This window comes from Amblyomma mixtum, chromosome 3 (genome assembly GCF_055824585.1).
Source record: "Amblyomma mixtum isolate Tamu chromosome 3, ASM5582458v1, whole genome shotgun sequence".
NCBI classification, from domain to species: domain Eukaryota; kingdom Metazoa; phylum Arthropoda; class Arachnida; order Ixodida; family Ixodidae; genus Amblyomma; species Amblyomma mixtum.
Window position 1 is genome coordinate 184,731,206 of NC_143014.1, and position 17,479 is coordinate 184,748,684.

Genomic DNA, 17,479 nt, shown 5'->3' on the forward strand with positions numbered 1-17,479 from the left:
CCGACGCAGTTCGCTTTCAAAGGCACTTAAACGGCGGTCTAACGTTTTCCTCCTTCCATAAGGACACTGCCTTTCAGCCTCTTCTTCAGTGTCAAACGTAGGCGACCATTCGCCCATACTCTTGGGCAATTTGTTCGTTTTTTTTTTATCGTTATCCTTCCGCAAGTGCACCGAATGGGAAAGTGCGAAGAAAACCAAAAAAAAAAGGTCCATCTACGTTATACTCGCCAGTTCAGTTAAACAAACTACCCTAAACGTTCTTGATTCTGCGAGTAACCAATATATGTGTGACCCCGTTGTTTCTAACACACGCCAGAACAATCTCGAAGCATATTTCTTGTAATCACCGCAAAGAATTGCGACTCGTTCACTTTCCCCTCCAAAGACCAAATCCGTCCCCACATGCGCAGGCCCGAAAACTCAAAAGTGAAGCGCGAACGCGAACGACTAGCAGCAGGTGGAAAGCTGGCTGCAAGCGGGAATGTCAAGAGGAAGAGGGCTGCCAGGACTCCCATGCGCGTGCGCCTAGCGTCTGTAAGATGCGCGCGAAATGACAGAACCTATTACGTAAAAACTATTGCGTTTGAGAGATTCTTTACAGCAATGTTTATTGCCTCACGGCATAAAACGTAGGTGATTATTTTAAAAAATGAGGATGATTATGACTGTGTTTGAAGCATCTTCAGTGTTTCAAACGCAGTGAAGATGCCTTTGAAGCAAATGAAGCTGAAAGCCACAGCCTCTGAGTCACTGCTGCCAGCACGACGAGTTCACCAGTTCTGTTCATGACTGTAGTGACAACATTTATGTATAGGGGACAGGAACAACCCCCCCCCCCCCCCTCCAGAAATAAAGAAACACCTGTGTATAGAAACACCAATGTCGTGCAAGAACCTCAGATTGACGAAATTTATTCAGAGCCTGCCCAGAGCATTGCCTCATAGCTTTCAGGCGTCAAAACCAATCAATCAATCATAATATTTAACGTCATCGTTAATCCGGCCTACTTTCGCAATCGCGAGCATTTCAGTGACTGGACGACGCTGTCACGACTCAAGGTCGTTATGTGGACGCTCGTGAGAGCCCGCTTTTTTCTTGACGCCGAAGTTGCAGTCGTCTCTCTGGTAACTTATTAGGAACTTGGGAACGTCTTGCTTTGATCCTGTCGGGTTCTTCGCACTTTTCACTCTTTCATGCATGTGGCAGACGAGACAGGAGCAACATAAACAGCTGAAACTCGTCTATTTCTTCCCTTTGGCTTTCTGGCAGCGCTATTTTCACGAGACCGTGACTTCTGCGTTCGTAATTCCTTTCAAGCATCAACAAACTCATTGTGTTTCCATTTGGAAAACAGTAATGATGGTGCGTTTTAATGTACTTTGTGGGTTTCTAAGTGGACACAGGCCACCACCCACCGCGGGTTCGAGCTTCGCGCGAGCCAAGGGCCCCGATCAGCCGTCACCACACACACTGGGACACCGATGCGGTGCTCTCAACCTCCGCTGGGAGGAGAGCGATTCGCCGCAAAGAAATAGGCCTCCAAGTTCACAAAGGAGACGTTTATTCACATCGTCCTCCAGCTGATACACACACACTCAATAGTCACCCCGTCCCGGGGGCGCGCGAGGAGCAAGGCTCCGCTGCGCGCACGAAGCGACTCGAGTAATGCGCACCGCTAGCACGCCGCTGCAGAAGAATGTCCCCGCGGCAGTGCTGTGATCTCTCTCTCGTGTCGACCGTTGGGCCGGTTGCGAGAGAGAGTGGGCATTCAACGCAAGGTACGCCTGTCAGAGGTCGCTGGACCCCGCTGGACAGGCTCGAGCCGCTGCAGGTCAGAGGACACGTGCGGGCGAGCTCGAGTAAGCACTGGTCCGAACGGCAAAGGCCGGCACGGACAAACAGTAACGTACGCACCTTACGCTGTCTCGGAGGGATCTCTCTTTCTGGGCCCCGCTCGGACGGTCGCGGGATGTGCGGCCGCCAAAACGGGTCCCCGATTCCCGCCAAAAGGCGCCAATGGCAAAGGCCCTTGGGGAGCCGGGGCGGAGCTGTGGCTAAATGACAGTGATTAGTCACCCAGCCGCCTCTCCACCGCCTGAGGCGGGAGCAAGGGAAAGAGGAGAAACAACGCGGGCGGCCGGCACAGCCGCGCAAAGGCGACGGCGGAAAGCCAGAATTCCCACATCCCCCTCTCCTTAGATGCCCTCCTACCCATCGGCAAAGCACGCGGCCAAAAATAAAGAAATCAATACACAAAAAAAACTACACTTCAGTTCCAAAATAAAGAAATGAATACACAAAAAAAAACTAGCTACACTTCAGTTCCAGCCAGAACAATGTAAAAAAAAAACAAAGGAAAAACAAGGCAAACAAACACTTGCATACGCTTCCGTAAATCAAAAACAGCTTGCAGATTATATACATGGTACACAAGATGTGAATTCAACTGTACAACTATGTGACAGGTGGATGTCAGCCTCAAAGTTCGATGGCGCGGCCCAGTGGGCCTGTCGGCGACTCACCGCTCGCAGACTTCAAGTTGAACGGGTTGGGAGGGCCGACGACTGATGGCGGTCTTCTTTCCGTTGATGTAGGGTGCGTTGATGACGACGGGGCCGCGGCAGAGCACTGACCTCGCGCCCTTGGACACGACATCACGTTCGGCACAAGAGAGTTAGTGCACCCCCTTCACGCCGGCTGAAACGGGCGAGGACGTTCGGCGGCGTCCAGATGTGTAACCTTGTCCACAGCGAGGGGTCCTTCTCATCCTCGCGCTCACGCAGAAGGACACAACGGCACAACTGAAAGGCGTCGCCTTGGCTCATGGTTACGCGCGCACACAGCCACAGCCACAAACACGCATACACCGGCACGTGCGCGGACGCTGGTCGGCGACAACGATCCCCCCCATCAGAAGCGTCCAGAGGCGCCGCGGCGAGGGTCAAAGGGTGCACTTTCCGCCCCCCATCGCCCCAAACGCCCCGCCAACTTCCCCTCCATACGGGCCGCACAAAACTCACACCGCGACACACGGCTCCTTAACGAGCCAACCACCCACAGTCGGGCCGGAAATGAGAAAAGGAGCGCTGTACAAACGACACCCAATCTATTGCTTCTAGAAGATAAGAGCAAGCACGAGCGGGCTGAAGTTTGCCTATGTACAAGTCTGGTAAAAAAAAAACTGAACGCCAATGCTGACGCATTTTGCCTATGTACAATCTCGGTACGTTAGAACGAAAACAGACGTACAAGCAGGAAACGAAAGTGGCTAGAAACTGACGTAAGCAAACAAATAAATAAACTGATAAACACACAAGGCTGGAACTGAGCATGCTGCAAAAACAACAACAAAAAAAATTATCACACCGTGCTTCGCCTAGGTAGGGCCTGACGAGAAAGCTCGCCAGCTAGCTGAGGCTGCGTGCCTTCGGTTGCGGAAGAGTCCGCCGTCCGGCATCAATCACGCCGGTGACCGTCGCCTCAGATTGTACCGGTGCTCCGTACGCTTGCGTTCCGCAGCACCAGTTGTGCCTTTGCGCTTGCCTTTGATACCAATGGGTACCGGCGCAAGCTCGTCAGACCGTGACGCGTAGGCCTTCAGGTCTATGAACCCCTGCTTGCTCCTGGGGAAAGGCCCCATCAAATCGCAGGTGGCCATCTGCCACGGACGCACACTGTCAATCGGTTTCATCATTCCAGGCGGCTTGCCGCCCCGTGACTTCACCGCTTGACAGACATGGCAGGAACGGCAATAGCGGAAAATGTCACGCTTCATGCCGGGCCACGTCACCGAATGGCTCAGTTTTGCAAAAACTTTGGAGCCACTCAGATGACCGGCCAGTGGTTCGTCATGAGAGAATCTCAACAGTGCACCTCTCAGACTTTTGGGGATAACCACCTTGAACGGGTCGATGGACTCGTCATCGGTGGCTATGTACTTCAGCACGAGCCCGTCATTGTCCAGCAAATATGAACCCCCGGGGTTCGCCGCGACACACGCTGGCTTCTGCCCCCCTGCGCCCGCTACAATACAAGTAGCGTCACGGCGCTCCGTCTCCCTGAGACCGTCGCTCACATCGCGACAAAAGGGGTCATTTTGCTGGGTTTTCAGTAGCTCTTACGGCTGAAAACGATTCCAGTCATCCCAGAGGGGAGCATGGTCTCGTCCCCACTCAGGTTTGCAGCCAAAATTTCCGTTCGCGTCGGCACCTCCGAGGCGCTCACGCAGAGCTTTGCCTCTCGTCCGCTTCGCGAAGCGCTGCTCGCCTGGTTAGCGGAATGGGTTAACCCGTTTGCGGGTTCCCCCTCCTTGCCGCCCGGCGGCTCGTCCGCTGTTTCGCCCCCTCCGCCTACAGGCGTCAAGGCGCCGCTGGCGAGTGGGGCACGGGATAGCGCGTCAGCTACCACGTTTGTGCTCCCCTTTCGATACTGCACGGAAAAGTCGTAATGCTGTATCAGGAGAGCCCAGCGCGCCAGCCGACCCGCAGGCTCGCGGAGCCGCATCAGCCAACTAAGCGCACTGCACCCCTGCCTCAGTGGAGGCTTGGGTGGGCTGCACGAACGAGGGAGGCAAGGCTCCTAGTTCGATGAGCGGTGTGGTTTCCACAGGGAACCGGGCCAGCGCCTCGCCGTTCCCAGAGCAGAATTGACTGCTCGCGGGGCACGGCTGCTGCTGTTCGAAACTGCCGGTTGCGGCAGCGTGACACGAACTGCTTTCACACTGGGCGGAAAGCATGCACAGCTGAGGCATGTGACCAGCGGATGCACCGCAGGGTGCTTCCGATACAGCTCCAATGGGAGCCACGTGGTCAACATTTTGGGTTGTGTCACCGTAAACCCCAATGGGGGCCGCGGCCAACCACGGTGTCTAGCTATTCGTAGGAACAGCAGCCAGCGGATCAAACGACGCTACAACTCTGTAGGGAGCCGACATGTAGCTGCCGAGTGCCCCGCTGTGGGTGGTAGACACAGTGCGCAAGCGTGATCGGCAAGGCGACCTGCTCGGCTAATGTGCCATCAAAGGCGTAAGCGCCAATGACTTAGCACGTTGGGCGCCAGTTGTGGGTTTCTAAGTGGACACAGGCCACCACCCACCGCGGGTTCGAGCTTCGCGCGAGCCAAGGGCCCCGATCAGCCGTCACCACACACACTGGGACACCGATGCGGTGCTCTCAACCTCCGCTGGGAGGAGAGCGATTCGCCGCAAAGAAATAGGCCTCCAAGTTCACAAAGGAGACGTTTATTCACATCGTCCTCCAGCTGATACACACACACTCAATAGTCACCCCGTCCCGGGGGCGCGCGAGGAGCAAGGCTCCGCTGCGCGCACGAAGCGACTCGAGTAATGCGCACCGCTAGCACGCCGCTGCAGGAGAATGTCCCCGCGGCAGTGCTGTGATCTCTCTCTCGTGTCGACCGTTGGGCCGGTTGCGAGAGAGAGTGGGCATTCAACGCAAGGTACGCCTGTCAGAGGTCGCTGGACCCCGCTGGACAGGCTCGAGCCGCTGCAGGTCAGAGGACACGTGCGGGCGAGCTCGAGTAAGCACTGGTCCGAACGGCAAAGGCCGGCACGGACAAACAGTAACGTACGCACCTTACGCTGTCTCGGAGGGATCTCTCTTTCTGGGCCCCGCTCGGACGGTCGCGGGATGTGCGGCCGCCAAAACGGGTCCCGGATTCCCGCCAAAAGGCGCCAATGGCAAAGGCCCTTGGGGAGCCGGGGCGGAGCTGTGGCTAAATGACAGTGATTAGTCACCCAGCCGCCTCTCCACCGCCTGAGGCGGGAGCAAGGGAAAGAGGAGAAACAACGCGGGCGGCCGGCACAGCCGCGCAAAGGCGACGGCGGAAAGCCAGAATTCCCACAACTTTATTGCGGGAGTGTCGCTACCGAAGTCTCTCATGTCATCAAATTAGCCGTGCGTAAACTTGATACGATTTATTGGGGATCCGTGCCTGGTATCAGTGGTACCAAAAACATGCCGAAGTCTGTCCTAGACTCGGTGCGAAACAGGTGGAATAGGTAATCAAGAGCAGAACACTGCCTGATGAATTAATCTTTACTAAGCATGCAGTCAAACGCATACAAGTGCTTGCGATTCTGTGTATTCTACTCCAGTCAATTATAATATACCTGCCTGCCGACAGAAGCTAGTCTAGTATGAGGCACTTAGCGTGGCGAAAAACAAACCAATCAAGAGCGATCAGGGACAAGCCGCGGGGACAGCGCACACGGTTCAAGTACATGCTTGTCAAGCAGGCATCTGCGTGACGCACGTCACAATCCCGAAGTCGTGCAACAATACGAAAGTGGGGAGTGCGGAAGTGAATGACATGTGATGCTCTGCGTTGGAGCGAACTTCAAATATTGAGACGCAGTCAACTGGAGGCTTTCTGCGGCGCGAGACGACGGACGGTGAACGCGAGATGTCGATGCGTATTTTTACAAACGATTTATTGGCTCCGTTCTCGAGCACGGTCGAGGAAATGTAAATGCGGCGAGCCGATGCCTTCGTTGGCAGAGATGTATGGTTTTCTCAGCGCGACTCCTACATCACTGCATTTGTTCAGCGTCACCCCACATACAGGTGGAGCGGAAAAAGATTAACATGAATGACTGAGGACTGGTGCGAAATAATCTCCATTTACAGGGCTGCGGTTCACGAAAACGCCAATAACGAGAATGGCAGGCCTTCCCCAATACTCAGTCTTGCAAAGGGTACAGCAAAAAGCCGCCGCTTGATACATTTCTTATTTGTTTTCAGCTCAGCTGGTCGTCGGTCACTTGTGCTAACCTTTCCTTTTCCTCTCCCACTGCAAAGGCTTCTTTCGCTGTTCTCGCTGTATTAACATACATCCTACAGCGGAAAAAACAGAATGGCAGTCCACCTCGTCTTTAAAAGCAGATGTAAGCATGAAATACATTGCGGCGAAGCGGGCAGCGGGATTTATTTATTTATTTATTTATTTATTTATTTATTTATTTATTTATTTATTTATTTATTTATTTATTTATTTATTTATTTATTTGTTTATTTATTTATTTATTTATTTATTTATTTATTTATTTATTTATTTATTTATTTGCTATACTGTCGGTCTTGTTGCAAGACTATAACGGGGGCAATTAGTAGATTGCAAACAGAAAACAACTACATATATATTATTTAAGGGCAGCAAACATGACCAAAAGTACAGGTAGGCAAAAAGAAATAGTCTGATCGTGGCGAGAAGATATATCAGAACGCGTCATCAACAATGGCAGGCCCAATAGAATGGCTCGTAGACTGTGGATTCATTGTGCGTCGCTATCGCGTCAGAGACGGGATCGATTGGTGGAATCCGCACTCTGGCATTTCTCAGGTCTTTTGGCTCGGGGGCCTTCGTCCGCTTGTGTTCTTCGAGCTGGGCATCGTGCATGGTCTTCGTACAGCAGCTCTCCTGGTTTTCGGCGCCTCCACCATTAGCCGCTTTTCTTCGCTGGACAGTGACCATTATGGGCGATTGGTTACAACGATTCACCTTCGTTCCGCCAAACGCTCGACTACAGGCTGTAGAACAATTGAAGCAGGCCCGCATAGAGTGGCTCGACCGCGGCACCAATGTAAATATCAAGAATATGCTTTTGGGCTAGTTAAGGCACTGGTAGCGCCATCACACGCAAGATCGAAAGTGATTGGCTGTTTGAGCACAATGTTCTTCTCATTCAAGCTTAATGAACTTTCCCCGTGCTGCCTTCACGAGTGCGTGCCCAGCGTTTTGATCGTGTCAGGCTTATTTTACCGTGGGTCAAAACATACTCGAAATCGGTTCCGCGAAATTGGGGATAATCACTTTGGTAAATGGCGGGCGCTGAATAATTTCCACATTGACGAGGGCACCTACAGAAATAGCGAAAGGCGCTCCCCTCACACGCACACACAGATCGTGTAACTAAAAACTTTTCGCTGAAAAACGGTCGTCAAACAATTAAATACTGAAAGTCCAACTACGAGCGAAGAAAAGAAAAAACCGTTCGACACACGAAAGAAGTGAGCAAAAAAATTAAAAGCTTATGATGCTATATTGTTTCTGTTTGAGCACTGAAGTGTGCGCAAAGATTGTGCAGGCAACGCGATTTCAGAGCTTATTAATGTCACGGACGGAGACAGTGGCATTAATATTCTGACAGTGACATTAATAATTCTCCTCTCTATTTTCGCGAGTGATTTTGCGCGCATCACAGTTCTCGTCTTATATTGAATGTATTGAAGTCAATATTGTGACTAACTATCCCAAGTTGTACATTATTCGTTCGTCATGAACGCAGCGACAGCAACAGAAGCAGGAGGTATAAAAAGGACGGGCACCGGCGAGCTGTGTAAAAATACAAGGCAAAAATCAGACCAGAATAACATATCGAATAGCAAAAAGCTGCACCATGAAGACTCGAGTCCAAATATCGAACTGTCACGTATAATTAGTGGAAAATTAACGACATTTGACAGTCGAACATTGAAATGATTCAAGAAGCACTGATGCACGAAGGAAGCCTAAAAGCAACAAGGAGGACAGTAAGCGATGACTGAAACTAGAGGTACGCAATGCCATTAGACTCCTGGATGCGACAAAGGAGTTCAGGAATTGTGTAATAGATCAGTCACGCCAGACCATGCCAGAATCATGCCAGAATGGATCAGTCATGTGCTGCCTCCTCTGCGCCCTCGATTTTTAAAAGAGCCGCTAGTAACGCGACTTCCAGTTTCGGTGTAAACTATGAAACGCTCATTCACTAATTCTCCAACATTGCAACCAGGACCTAAATATGCGCGGTACACAAATAACTATCGCTACTAGAAACTAAATTTAGACAGCACGGGCTACATTACCTAGCCGCTGATGGAAATCTCAAACACAGCACACATCACCATCCGGCTCTGCACAAATGGGCCGCGACTCATCTAGGCAGCGAATCCGGCGCACGTCTCTTCGTTTCCCGGTTGCAGGGCGGTGAATAAGCGCTAAATGAGTTCCTTTTATTAATGGTCTTCTTGGTATCCAAGGGACGCCACGGTGTATCGCATAAAGAGGAGAGGCGACACGAAAGGCAGCCGCGGTAGCGGACAAGCGAATACCGGATGCACGGCCAGACGCATCCTGACTGCCGGCACGTCCCAGAAGGATGGGTTGCTGGCGCTGCTGCTGCTGCTCGTGCTGCCCGCGCATTCGCCCCGATTTCCCAAGCGGCTACGATGGCACCAGCCCACGCACACGGACTGACGGCTCGCCGCCCCCACAGCGGATGGATCCGTTGTGTATAGCATACACTCGACCGATGCCCCGCGTGTCACCGACAGAAAGAGAGACAAGTGAGACGTCATCGCAGAAAGTATGCAAGCGTTGCTCTGGGTTTCTTCGAGCGCGTGCAATTCCTCGAGCGCGGCCAAGTGGTCGTGTTCCCGACGTAATATAGCTACATTGAAAGAGGCGCGCACGTCGGAAAGAGCAATCGTACTTAGCTCTGCGTGCACCATCTCTCTTCTTCCGCTACCAAAACAGCCGGAAAGTTGACGGCCACATTTTTGTCGATGTCGCTGTCGTCGTTCTTCCTTCCGTATACGAGTGTCCATTGGTTCTTTTCAGCTTCTAGGCTTTTCCCGTTTTAAATGAAGGGTGCTTTATGCATGTTATGCCTCCAGCACATAACAAAAGTAAGACTGCATCGTTACCGCTTGAATGCCAGAGGGTGTCACTCCGAAAAGGCTGTGAACGACAGCCGGCAAGCAGGAGGGCGGGGAGAATGGTCAACAGCCGCAGTGATGAATCAGGCCACTCGGTGTTGCATTAAATGCGGCGTAGTCATCGCTGGTCAATCAGAGCGATGTTATGAACGACCGTCCTGTCCGCAAGCTCATGAGGGATGACTCCGTGCATGATGAAAATAAGTGGTGGTTTTTGCAAGTGTGCACTCTCAAAATTGTCGCTACTTTCGGCATCTGCGCGCTCTTATGTGGCTCATATCATGTGTGACAGAGAAGCATTCCTCATACAGCACGGATACCTTTCAAGTGCCTGATAATTTCTTCTGCAATCGAAGTTTCACTTTTACTGAGCCGGCTAGGTTCAGAATGTCCGCCTACTCCTCGTTCACTCCTCTGCTTCCGAAAGACAGAAAAAAAAAAAGAAGAAACACTTCCTTTCTTGAGTCCGTATTTGCTGCACCGTGTAGCTTGAATCCTGTGTTTCATGCTCGAGTCAAATATAGTAAAGACTCTACCTTCTGAATACCAGTGTAGGTGCGATAATTGCCTTCTCATGTTTTAGGTTCTTTGCAATGGCGGTTTAATTTTTCCACAAGGCTCTGTAGTTTTGCACTTATTCACCAATTACGGAGCGCCTTTGCTATTCTTGCGTCGTGGTAGCAGAATTAAACTTCTTCTTGCACAGTAATTACGTCATTGTCTGGGCCGTCCAAGAGTATAGAATCCACCTCGTGGTGTGTTTCACCTAAGATGTCACATTTTTAAAAATAGAATTTTTGAGTTAGATGAGCGCTTTTTTCGGCATAGCATTGCTAACGGTGTAGGGCATCAGAATACAGCAAAGACGTGCTATCTAAAAGGCTGTCTAACAAATATTGAAGAGTTAACTTTTTTAACTATTGCTGTTAGCCTCCCTTTTTATCGAGAGGCGTGTAGCCCACTGTAAGTAATAACCATATCAATTTTAAGAATTTCTAAAACGCAGTTATCCTTGATGCTGTGGCTCAACAAATTTTGCCTACATCGTACCAAAATACATACGCTTTCGAAAAGCTTCCAGGCAAAGCAACCCCTCTAGTGCACGTAACTCGTCCAGATAGCCAAAATATGTTGGGCCACAGCGCAGAGGATAACTGTGTTTTCGAAAATCAAGGCACTTATATCGATATTACTTCCGGTTGGATACACGCCCCTCAATAAATACGGAGACTAAAATAGATTACATTGGCGCTAAAAAAAAAGAAACAAACAGTAACAGTTAAAAGTTAACTATTCGATATCAGTTCAACAGCCTACCAGGTGGCACATTTTAGCTGAATTCTGATGCGCTACATCGCTGGCAATGTTATACCGAAAAAAGTGGTCTTCTAATTTTTAAAAACTGCAGAACATCTTGCGTGAAATACTCAGCATAGTCGTACACAACTCAAGAACAAAGACGCAAATGCCTCCAAAAACAGGCCGCCCAGCGGACGGCGTCGACCGATTTTCATGATGTCGCGGTTTATCCCTAGTGAATCTCCTGTCAGGCTAGCGTGATGGGGGATTAACCTAGCGTGACTGGGGATTAGGCACGTATTACCACGACGACATTACAATCGGTCGACGCCATTGGCTGGGAGGCCTCCTTCCTTTGAGAGGGATTAACCCCTTCGTTCTTGAGTTGTACCTGATTAAAGTTAACGAAACAAGAACTACCATTTTATAGCTTTAATTTTGTGAGAAACTCCTCCCAATACCCTTCTCATGGTTACAAAGGATGACGTCCAGTTTCTTATGTTCCTTTCAGACGTCCTCGGGTTACAGCATCAGTCACGGTGCGGTGATCGCATAACGCGTGATAACGCGTGATACGCGTGATTAGAATTAATGTCAAGAAAGCAACCTACACTAGTGGACAAGACGGAGGAGACCGCGTGTCACGTCTGCTCCTCTTCTCGGTCCAGCCCCGTTGCCCAGTTTTCTTTTCCCGGGTGCTTCACCAACTGGCCTCTGAATGTACGGCATTGAAGTTACAACTGATGTGCTAGGCGTGTCCGGAAAGTCAAAATACACCGCGTGCCACCTGGTGAGTTACAAAGCTAGTCGATAGGTGGAAGCACTGCCTTATACACTGAGCCTTCAGCATCCCTCTCCCGTCCAGTTTACAGTGCCCCACCAGCACATCGCGAGTCGCATACTTTACAATTCCCTTTGCTGGTCCAGACTCTCGTCAATCGCAGGGTGCAATCTTTCGCAATAGAATTGCTTGAAAAAATTTCTGCAGTTTGTAAGACATTTTTTTAACGATTGGACCAGAGCGCATGGAAGAGGCAGGAATTCCTGCATTTGATTCTGGTCATACTTAGTTAGCTTAGAGGGCCATAGTGGCGTCTGCATTTTTACAGGCAGTGAATAAACCTTGCACATACGACACCCAACGAATGATTAAAATTAGGCTAAGGGAATTAAAGACAGCTGATTCCCGGCGGCTGTGATAATTTCGTTTGCTGAGGGATTGTTAAGACACGCAAGCGCTGGCAACGAAGCGCGCGGTGAAGGAAACATTCTGCGGAAAGAAAACAGTGAAAGTGGTTTTCACCACAACTCTTACAGATACAAGGCGGTGGCTTAACGGCAAGACATAACCGCGGTTTTTTTTCTGCGCTCCACAAATTAAAAGTGGCACGTAAAAACGTTAACAAAAGCCTGGAGGAAGACCAGATCGACGGAATGTGTCATGTAAATAGTGCAAAGAAGCTTGCTGAATGTCAAGAAAGTGTTGTTAACATGATTTCTTTAACATTCACAAAATCATGCATTACATAGACGGGTTGTTGTGCAAAGCACAGTACAAGAGTGAACAAAACAACGCTGTGAGGCTTCCTCAAGGGCCAGAGTATTTTGCGTTACATTGTTCGAGAACACCATGATGCTGGTTAAATGATGCTCGAAGCGAAAAATGGAAATCTTGGAAACTTTTTTTCGTGATATCGACGAAACAAGGCGAGTGTGTGAGCTTCCCTTTTGTGGCATTAACGAGCTCGGGAATATATTTTCTGTGCACACAATCCAGCGTGCAAACAAAGACGAAGTGCCATCATCAGCCTTTCAATTTTCTGCTCACTTGTCACGGCTGCCGCGTATTTTTCTTTCTTTTTTTCAAATCGAAGGCAGTTGTTCCGTGATTTTCGTATGCGAGTCGCCCATTCCTTTCTATACATTTCGGAGTTGAAATCATGCAGCGCACCGCTTACCAAAGCCAAGATTTATCATCGAGCCCGCAGTTCGAAATGTTACGGCACGCAACGTAGTCATCCATAGAGGTAATAAATCAGAACTCCGGCTGCCTGGGAGCAGCTGTTCTTAAGATTTTTTTTCCTGAGCGGTCATGTGATGTAACGTCGTCCACCTCACGGTAACACCTCCCAGGCAACCCCCCGGCCAGAATAGGCTACCTGGGGTGGCCGTTCTAGCGATATGCAGTAGTCGTCCTGGAGAACACCCCGTATATGGTACTCTAATTCAGCGGACACTCTTGCGGGAGAGCGGAAGGCGGTCTACAGCTGTCGCCGTCGTTCCTTCACCTCGCGCGAGGTCGGAAAGTCGGGACTATTTTCTCTCTTTCTCTTCCTCTTCCTCTTTGTAGGCGCGGGAGAAAGCCGTGGCTCACTGCGCAGAGCCATACGACTACGAACAGCGCCATAAAGACCGCAAAGAGAGCCCCTCGTACAGCAATCGTTCTAGAGCGAGAGCGAGTGAAAAAAAGTGCTGTTGGCCGCGTTCGCGCGGAACATGTCCGACCGCCGAGAGCATAGGTGAGGAGAGGAAGAAAACGACGTTTCTCGTTTGCCATATTTTTTTTATCGTTTTTCTCTCCCCCTTCTGGAAGGAATATCTCATACTCCACGCATTCCTCGACATGGTCAAAACGCTGCTGCCGCTCTCCATGATTTCCGTGTAGTACATTCTTCTTCTCCGTTCCTCAAATATGAAGAGAAAACGCCAGTTTTTCTTCGTTGTCGCTTTTCTCGACTTTTGATTGTTCCTCCGACGTCGAAGGAACGTGCAGTATAAGCAACTACCACGCAAGTAATGGTCTTCCCGTTCAAAAATAGGGTGGGAATGAAAAGAGGGAATCGCGGCTCAAACTAAAAAAGAAAGAAAAAAGGCGTAGATATGTCCTCTTCCTCCCCGCACTCCTCCTCTTTACCAGCGCAGTGAGCGTTGCCGCGCATGCCTTTGCTTTTTTCGGTACTCCTTGTCCAGCGAAGTAGACGGCCTTGCTTTTCTTACTTCTCGCTTTCTGCTTTTGTTTCTTCGAATGCTGCATTACTCTTTTCTTTTTTTTTTTGTTTCAAGTCAATCGGCAAACTGAGTGTACTTCGTCTGTACTTTCGCTAAAATAATTTGAGAACGTTAGAGAGAGCAAGGTGAGGAAGAAAGTGGGATTTAGTATGCGAATGACCGTGGCTGGTTGTCGGTTTTTTCCCGACATGGTGTTATAGGGATAGCCTGCCCCCCCCCCCCCTTTTTTTTTTCTTTTTCTCCTGAGGTCTCCCCTTCCCTCAACATGAAAGGAGTTCTTCACAGGCCACACGGAACTAGGAATTCTGGAAAACACGTTCTTGCGTGCGTTCCGTTCCGCTGGCTCGTCCGTACTTTATATAAGCTTCGTTCCTGCCTTGTACTGCACCTGCTTTATGCCTCTGCTATATACGGTCATCAAGTGCGTTTTTTTTTTTTTGCTTCGCATTTAGCCATTCCTTTCGTGGGAAAAAGCTGAATGCAGCGAGCGGGAACGTGCCGCCAGAAGTACGCATGCAGCGTGTGCGAGGGAAAAGAGAAAGGGAGACAGAACGCACGAAATAAATCTCGAGCTCTTAGCTAAGGGCTCCGAGTCCTTGTTCCACCTTGTTCGGTAATAACCGGCTTCTTTCTTTTCTCCCCTTTTTCTCTTTCTGAGCGCGAGTATGATCGTATTAAGAGTGGTATATGGAATTCCTCGCTAAGTGACGGAACTTTCAAGTGTTTTCGGCTGAAGTGCCCCCTTGCATGCCTTTATTACTTTCATATCGCGATCCTGCAGGTATATGCACGCTTCGCGGAAATGTTTGAGAAAGCGCGGATCAAGCTTTTGTCCTGCCCTTTTCCGGTTCCCTGGCGTCCAGAAGAGGCAGAGATGGCGAGCCGTTTTGCGTATTAGACGTTTAACTGGCGCCTGGGGTATGTCCTTTCCACGCGCGAAGCGTGCAGCACTGCGCAGTGAGGCAAAAGTGCCCGAGGTATGCGTCAATTTTGAATAACACAGAAGATGTGAGAGCACCAGGATAGTCTGGTGCAATCTATGTGCTGTCAGCATGGCTAAGTCTGAGAGAAGTAATAGTGTGGAGGAACGGGCAGGGGGGGGGGGGGGGGGGGGGGAACGTTGTTTTTTTAAAGCTTGGCGTCCAGGATTCAGCGAACATGTAATTAAACGTAGTACACAAAAATATGTGCGCGTGTTACTGGCGTCGCATGGTAGTGCGTAATCCAGAGATGATCACAAGCGGCTGATAGGGCGGAAACAGAATGTAGTAACATAAAATTACAACGAGCACTGCGCACGTTAAAAAACCCCAGGTTCGCTAAATTAATCTGGAGCCCTTAACTATGGCGTCCCTCATAGTCCATGTGTCGCTTCAGAACGTTAAACAGCACAACATATAAATTATAGCACGCAGATGTTTTTGCACGATCGCAGACCTTTTCTTCACAAAGGCGTGTGTTTATATAGAAGCTGTCTAATTGTCCGACACACCTTATTTAGTTGATATTTCTATCGCACCCGAGTCAGCGCATGCTTTCCACTTGAAGCTGGTTCGTAGTTTGTATCATTTAATGGGTATACGCTGTTCAGGCTTTATATAGTCATAAATCGTGTTTAGGCAGCTGCTACATCAGAGGATGGCTTTCAAGTGACTACCGAGATCCCAGTATAGTATAAACATTATGATTTATGGTTTATAGGGGTTTAACGTCCCAGAGCGATTCAGGCTCTGACGGGCGCTGTAGTGAAGGGCTCCTGAACTTTCGACCAGCTGGGGTTCTTTACCTTACACTGACATCGCACAGTACACGAGCCTCTAGAATTTTGCCTCCACCAAAATTCGACCGCCTCGGCTGGGAGTCTTTTGGGTCAGCAGCCGAGCGCCATAACCACTGAGCCACCACGCCGGCTAAACATTATAGTTGATCTGTTTTGGATAGGAGGGTGTTTCAGTTATTGGGTTTTCAAGATGTTACCAAGCTGTGTGAGTGTCAACAGAATTTCGGAAGGCTAGCGTACATTGCGACTCTGTAATCATGCCCACATCGATGAGACAGGAAAGTTCTCAAGGCGCACTTGTGCGGACCGACTAGGGAACACCGACAAAAAGTGCAGCATTAGACAAACCAAACAATCAACATGCCGTCCTCTCGGCGCAGACGCTTCGTCAGTGGCCCAATGGCTTCAAGAAGAGTATTATTTTAGTTTGCAAATACTTACGCAGAGCGCTGTACAACAGACACCCTGAGCTTTTAGGCTGATGCGTTTTCATGAAAGAATGTACCTCGGTCACCGCGCCTTCCAGTTCTCCCGTACGCCCACTTTTTCTGCACAGAAAAACTTATTTAGGCCTCGCGTTTTGTTTACTGGCAGTTTTTTTCAATAAAGCGCGTTTCCTCAACTGCCTGACTTCCGTTATTTCTTACGCTGAAAGCTGAGTAGGCCTATCTAGAAACTGTGTTCTGGTAAGTTATCTTTTTGCACAGGAATGTTGGTTTTGACGACTTAATTAACTTCTCCATCTAAAATGTCCACAGCACACGCAAAAAACTCAAGCTCGCGATACACTCGTTCATGACAAGCAAATGATCTAAGGATGTTTTATTGTATAAATGTGCGCGATGCGTGTTGAACGTTCGTCAAGAGGTGCGAGAAACAAATAACTGGAGCTGGGCGATTCTGCCTGTCGTGGGTGTTCTTTCTTGCGCATGCGTGCGTCTCATCGCCTGTAACCTTCGCCACTGTGTGCAGATTTGAACTGCGACGAGCTGGAGCCCCTGGAGAACGGCCAGTTCCGGGTGAGCGGCGACTACTTCGGGGCACGTGTATACTACGAGTGCGCCGAGAATTTCTGGATGTCCGGCCCCAAGGAGCGCATGTGCCAGGGAGACGGCCGATGGAGCGGCCGGGCGCCCGAGTGCAAGAAACAACGTGAGTGATCTACGTAGAGATCACCGAGTAGGTCTGATTTATTAATGCGAGAGCATTATATGGCTCTGCCACGTCAGCACAACGTGTCCACAAAACGTGTCCGCAAAATTTGTCCGCACAGTTCCGTCGTTCTCTGAGGATAAATGTGTGAAAGTGTCATTATGCCAGATAGTACAATAAAATTTTGCCATGGAAAAAATTTGGTTGATGAGTTGTAATTAATCAAACGCGAAAAATATATTTAGACGTCAAAATATCCATGCACGTCGATAAAGTACATGGATGTCAGAACACCCACGGACGTCGATATAGTATGTGGACGTTTTGCTTTCGCACTGCCTCAATGCGGGTAGCCGCAGAGATCTCAAAGTTTTTTTTATTATTATTTTGAATCCTACGTCTCGCATCTCTACTTCTCTTAAAACAATTCCTGCTTAAAAATGCTTTTACTTTCACGGGCAGGTTGATACTTTGTTGTGGTTGTTGTTGCTTCGTCTAAACGTTGGCTCATGATGGAAGCCCG

The 17,479-nt window shown here is 49.6% G+C and overlaps 1 protein-coding gene across 3 annotated transcripts in view; it reads left to right on the forward strand.

The window, feature by feature from the left end:
* Window positions 1-17,479, forward strand: part of Hasp (Hig-anchoring scaffold protein) — a 498,754-nt gene that overhangs the window by 303,350 nt on the left and 177,925 nt on the right. For all 3 annotated transcript variants that reach the window (XM_089582173.1, XM_089582176.1, XM_089582174.1), the window contains one exon: window positions 16,777-16,956. In XM_089582173.1, the coding sequence (XP_089438299.1) occupies window positions 16,777-16,956 (180 nt within the window). The remainder of the gene's footprint in view (window positions 1-16,776; window positions 16,957-17,479) is intronic.